The sequence below is a fragment of the Cimex lectularius genome, unplaced genomic scaffold, assembly GCF_000648675.2.
Source record: "Cimex lectularius strain Harlan isolate CLEC.00 unplaced genomic scaffold, Clec_2.1 scaffold98, whole genome shotgun sequence".
Taxonomy (NCBI): Eukaryota; Metazoa; Arthropoda; class Insecta; order Hemiptera; family Cimicidae; genus Cimex; species Cimex lectularius.
Window position 1 is genome coordinate 1,692,822 of NW_019392897.1, and position 5,802 is coordinate 1,698,623.

The 5,802-nt window shown below is 34.4% G+C and overlaps 1 protein-coding gene across 1 annotated transcript; it reads left to right on the forward strand.

The window, feature by feature from the left end:
• The first annotated feature begins 1,034 nt into the window (after nucleotides 1–1,034).
• Nucleotides 1,035–2,045, forward strand: LOC106664178 (tetraspanin-3-like). The gene is made up of 2 exons (XM_014389633.1): nucleotides 1,035–1,662; nucleotides 1,750–2,045. Exons 1-2 carry the CDS (start codon nucleotides 1,049–1,051, stop codon nucleotides 2,018–2,020), a joined length of 885 nt encoding a protein of 294 aa, XP_014245119.1. The 5' UTR covers nucleotides 1,035–1,048; the 3' UTR covers nucleotides 2,021–2,045.
• Nucleotides 2,046–5,802: the final 3,757 nt, after the last annotated feature.

The following is a 5,802-nucleotide window of genomic DNA, read 5'->3' on the forward strand; positions in this document are numbered from 1 at the left end:
ATTACAGAACAGATACATGTAAACTCAGTCGCAGCTAAGCCAATATCATTAATCAAATTCACTGCAGATAACATACCTATATCATCACATTACATTTCACACATCAAATATTTTTCACATAGTCTAATTTTCCAACAATTTAGCTTTCTTTTTCCTATTTATCCCTTTCTATATAATCCTGAAAGGATAATCTGGCCGAAACATTTTTTCCCTTCGTCGGCTCTTTTCATCTCAAAGAACCCGCCCCCTTATAAAAAAATGTCTTTTCTATACTGACATCCTTCCCCACCCCTTCAAAATCCAACGTATATAAACACAAAATAGCAAAATCTCACTGGCACTCTCGACACGACACGCAAGAATGGCACGATTACACAGAAGACAAACACTTTGAGTGAGTAGAAATACTTTGATTGAATATACAAAAAATATATTTTGCATTGTATAAATTCAGTTTTCCACATCCAAAATGTAATTGTTATATGTAAACAATGTTTGTAAATCCCAGGCCCTGAAGATGATCTCAATAAAGATCGAAACGTTGGCACGATAATGAAAATTTTTTATGAAACCTACATCACACCAGACCGCATCTCACGATTTCTAAATAAATAAATCAAAGTCCTGAGTTGTATGTATACATATTTAGTTTTTCTTTACCACGTGGACACTTTTCTTAAGAGTTCTCCTAAACTGGATAGCGTTCTCCTATTTAAGTACCATGATCAAGCATCATTATCATGCTTGAATCTTTGTAAATATTCATGATTAATTAATATTCATAAATGGGTGAATACCAGAATTCATATAAAATAAAATAGGAGTCCCAGGGAAAAACAGATTCAAAGACAACACCAACACATTATTTTCTAAGATAGCGGAAATGAAAAAGTACGTGGTTGACTGTCTGCGATTTCCAGCTCATGGTAACGTTGATTTTATATACATGGATTACAAGGTAATTTAACATAAGCTTGAACTAAGAGAAATTATTAATTGTAGGTTATAAATACATTCAACAATTGAAACTCTGTATCTGTCATGTGTTATGGTTTATTTAATAAAAATGTGTATAATACCAATTCGAGTGGAAACTTTTCTCCAGTTGATAGACGTATCGTTAGTAATAATGCTTGTAATATTAAGCATCGAAGTGGTCCACGGTGCCAGATCCATCGTCCTTATGTTGGAAAACCTGGACATTGCGGCATTATTTTCCTATGTGTACGGTGCAATCATCCCATCCATTTTTGCCGTTATCGACGGAACGCTTGCCATGCTGGGGATTATCAGCCTCTCTTACAAAGTTAAGTACCTGCGCCAGCAGCACCTGAAGAGCAAGGAGATGACCGTATACTTGCGGGTGATAATCGCCTCTGTCATATGCAGCCTGCTCATCGGGTTGGCGTGCGCCACCTCCGTCATAGTACAAAAACCGATACACGGAAGTTTCGAAGCGAGCTTCTTAAAAGCCTTGAAGAATTACTCGAATCCTCAAAGCAAAGCCGTATTGGACCATGTGCAGAAGGAGCACTCGTGCTGCGGTCTTAAAGATTACAAAGATTGGTTCAATGGCAAAAATAAAACAAACTATATGCTACCTGGCAGTTGCTGCAAAAACGTTGAAGTCCCGTGTTCGTTCCATCCCGACAAAAACGCTTCGTTAGTATCAGAAAAATAATCACGTTATTTTTTTAAACATGATTTAAATATATTGGATTTTAAACTTTACATATGTTACTTTTTCAGTTTCGATTTCTATGCATTTTGGCCAACAGGATGTTTGAACAAATACAAAAAGGCTTTGTCAGAGTACATGAAACTAATATATCAAGCGTTGGTTGTTATGTGTTGTCAGATAATGTATTCCATCTTTGACCGGCTTATTCAAAGTAGTATGGACCAAATTCCAACAAATGGCGTCCACCAGTGTTATATTATAAGTAAAAACCAAATAAGATTTGGAAGAGCTAAAAGAAAGAGAGCTTCGACCACACAGACGCCAGAAAACGAAAATTAATTCTGCAAAGCAATACGTCCCAAAGATACGAAATAAAAATAAATCTTTTTTTTAACACACAAAAATGTTGTTTTTCTCGCATCTAGAAAAAGGATCGACTTTTCCTACTTTACAAACTTTTTCTCATATGTAACTATTATTTCCATAATTCAATGTTTTTAAGTTATTATTTTTTACCCCCTGCCTCCTTTTCAAGTTAAAAATGATGCTCCTCAGACTTACTAACTTGCCCTGAACTATTTCCTCTTGGGCCGTTTAATGTGAAAATCAGCTCTGATTTTGCTCGAATCCTGTCGCTCAAGGCTTCCGCAAGGAAGTATTTTAGGACCAATCCTTTACACACACGCTCTTACACTACCCTAGAAACAAAAGTAGAACACCATTCTTTTTTATAAATAATTTATTTGTAGCCTATACATATGAAGAAACATGTTACTGTGATATGAGGGTTGTATGGGCGATGTGGCGGGTTTTCTGGATGGGAAAGTGCAGACAAGGCTTAGACAGTAGGGTTAAGATAGATCGAAAGCTGGGTGTAGAACTTTTTGTACACTTCGTTGTGGATACTGAGGTTTGTGACGTAGTAATTTGTCGGGCAATTTGTCCGAATACTTCTGAGTCACAGGATTGCGCTCAATATTGGATGGCTTGGCGAGATCTCTTTAATTCCCCTCCGTTTGTCCAGAGTGGTCGCAGTAAAGTTTTGTTCAACTTGAGTTGATTTTATCAAAACATAATATTTCTTTTAATGTATGTACTGTTTTGTGATGCAACCTCATCCTTTTAGAACATAAATCTCCTGGAACTAAAAGCTTTTTGAATTTGCCTAAACAATCCATGATCAAAACAGATTTCAATCCTAAAGCACTTCGTAGTTGCCCGAAACTTCTGTTAAGATGCTGTCTTTTAAGAATTGTAGGGGATTCCACAAAGGTATATAAAAGTATATTTGGAAAATATAAAGAAGAACTGATTAATGTTCAGTCGAATGAAAAATATCAGTTTTATGAGGAATTAAATTTCGATTTTGATTCAGATAAAAATTAAGTAATTAATTAAGTAAACATTTTACTCTATATATCATTGAAAAATTAATGGGTGGTGTAATAAGACCTGTTAAAGAAATTAAATAAAAAAAATTACTCTAAATTGAATGAGATGGATCATAAAAATAATAGGTGTAGTTGTGGAAAATCGAATTACGCGACATTTGAAAAATGGCAAAAAAGAGGGGAAATTCGAAAGGTGGGGTTGAGATGGGAAGTTGGTGTCCGAGTGGATCGAAGTCAACTCAAGTGGTTAGAGCAGCGGCGTATTTAGCCGAAGGTCGTGGGTTCGAATCCCGCTCGGGACACTGACTTTTTTATCTCGACCAATACCTTACATAGATTAACTAATTAAAAGAAGTTATTTGGTCAATCGGACCACCAACTCTAATGGATTTAATAGGTGTAGTGTTGAAATTGTTCCATAGACCTTATTTAAATGAAAATGAAGTGTGTCCAATGGTACATTTTTTATGGAAGAAAGTACCATTTTATCTCTATATGCCCAGGATTCTCACAGATAAGGGTAAAGAGACTGTGTTGAGATTAACTTATTAGAGAATAATTGTTTAAATATCTCAATGGAAAAATCTGGTCAGCATTGGTAAGTTATTGAAACCTAGCAAATCTACTGAGATCACAACTTGTTTGACTCTAGAAGTAAGAAACTACAATTATTATTATTATTTATTATTTTGTATAGTGTTTTGTTTGTTTAGTTTTTGTATGTTCAAATATAAATGGTAAATTTTGGTTTGTAACTGTTCAAATTGAACATAAAGCAAGACTCCCATTTAGTGTAAAATTATGGTGATGTCTTTAAGCCATTAAGCTGTTTTTTGTTTTTGTATTTTTACGAGGTCATACCAACCCTCTGGGTATCGGTGTTTTTGAAAAAAAAAAGCCCATGTGGAAGTATATTCAAGTTGAAAATATCAATCTGGTCATTAGTTGGCCAATGGCTGTGATCACATGTTCTAGATGAATGTCCTATGAACTCTGACCTTCACTGTGGATATATAGAAAGAAAGTATGGTATATTGTCACAACATTTTTTAGTTTTGGCTGAAGGAAAATTTAGAAAATCTTCATGGAACCGAATTCCTGTGATATCCACCAGTATAATGCCTTAATGCGTCAGACTTTTATAAAATGGGTTTGCTGTAGAAACTGTTAAAAACTGTTAAAACCTTAATAGGAAATTAAGGTTATTAAGGTTTTAAAGTAAGATATCCAATTATTGTTGTAATTATTGTTTTTTCATGTTTTAATTGTTTGTTTATATGATAATAAAACAGGCCCTGAAGATGACAGTAGAAAACTGTCGAAAGCTCGGCGAAAACCGTAAGGAAGTTTTCTCTGGTTTGACCTCTTCCGAAGATCCTCTGAAAAGACTTATTGTATCCAGCAGGTCGATAATCTAGTTCATCGTTAAAATATTTAAGTTTAAAAGTATATATATCTATGTAAGTACTAAAACTGGCAGAATAGCCGTCAACCTTTGCAAATGAAATGAATTGTAATCTTTGTTATGAGCTGAATGATTTCAAAGCGGATGCTTAAAGGCATGAACATTAACCGGGTCCGACTTACGCACCATCAATAATGCAATCCTTACAATCTGCTCCATCTCTGAATTATTTATAAGCGATAACGTGAAAAACCCCTTTTGTGGCGGATTGCAAAATCAGATTGCCCAATGTCATTATAAAGCCGTTTAATAATAAAAGAAACAACCGGAGTCACGAGGTGCTCGTAAAAACCTTTAGTATATCATTTTTATGCCTCGAGATCTGTATAATTTGGAGGGGTTTTCACTTTTTTCCATTTAGGCCGTCCTTCTTCGTCGACAAGGAATACTTCAAGTTTAAAATATCAATCTGGTCATTAGTTGTCAGGAAATAACTCGTACATCCAGTACAGAAATAAACCCATAAACAAGCGGATCCCTACAATTAAGGTGTGCTGGCTGTGCTTGTGTAATCGTGTTTCGCGCCGCGCCCTGCTACTTGATGGATTAACACGTCGTCAATCCGACTACTTTCCAATATCATTTTCAATATTATCCGGCTTCTTTTCCTTTCACCGAATAACGCAATAGACTTTGGCCGATTAATTTGCTTTCTTGAAAGGACGATCATAAATGTCAAAAAAAAAATTGTAAATGATTCTCTGGTTCAATTATCCTCTCGCTCATGGTCTGTGACTTCCAAAATATATATTATACAAGTCAATTGAATACGTCCCAGCCCAAAAAGGTCCTATCATATCTCAACTGCTGTCAATATACATTTATATACGTTAAAAAAATATACAAAAATACACTTGGAAGATTGTGCAGTTGTTATTATTATTATTCAATTGTAAACAACTCGTTAAAGCAATTTTCTTTGGAGGTTCCTTATTATATCGAAATGTTGATTTATGACGCTTATTTTAGCATCTGTGCCGAAATAATTCCAAAGTATAATCGAAGGATAATCACACTAATCTAAAAATGACCGATAAAAAATACGTCAAAGCAAGAAGCTTACAAGCTTATACATCTACTTTCTTCTGTTCTCAAAACTATCTTTGCTTAATATTTATTGAAGAAACCTTAAGTTTTAAAGATAAATATGTTACAAATCATCAGAAGCATAAATCGATTAAAAAAAGTTAAGTTGTCAAGTACTAATTTATTTGATGATTAGGGATATTTTCTTACATTTGACCAATAAATATATTAAAATTAAT

Coding starts and splice junctions, on each gene's coding strand:
- LOC106664178 (XM_014389633.1), top strand. CDS start 1,049: ATGGTTTATTTAATAAAAATGTGTATAATACCAATTCGAGTGGAAACT. Junction 1,663..1,749: donor CATCCCGACAAAAACGCTTC/GTTAGTATCAGA, acceptor TTACTTTTTCAG/TTTCGATTTCTATGCATTTT.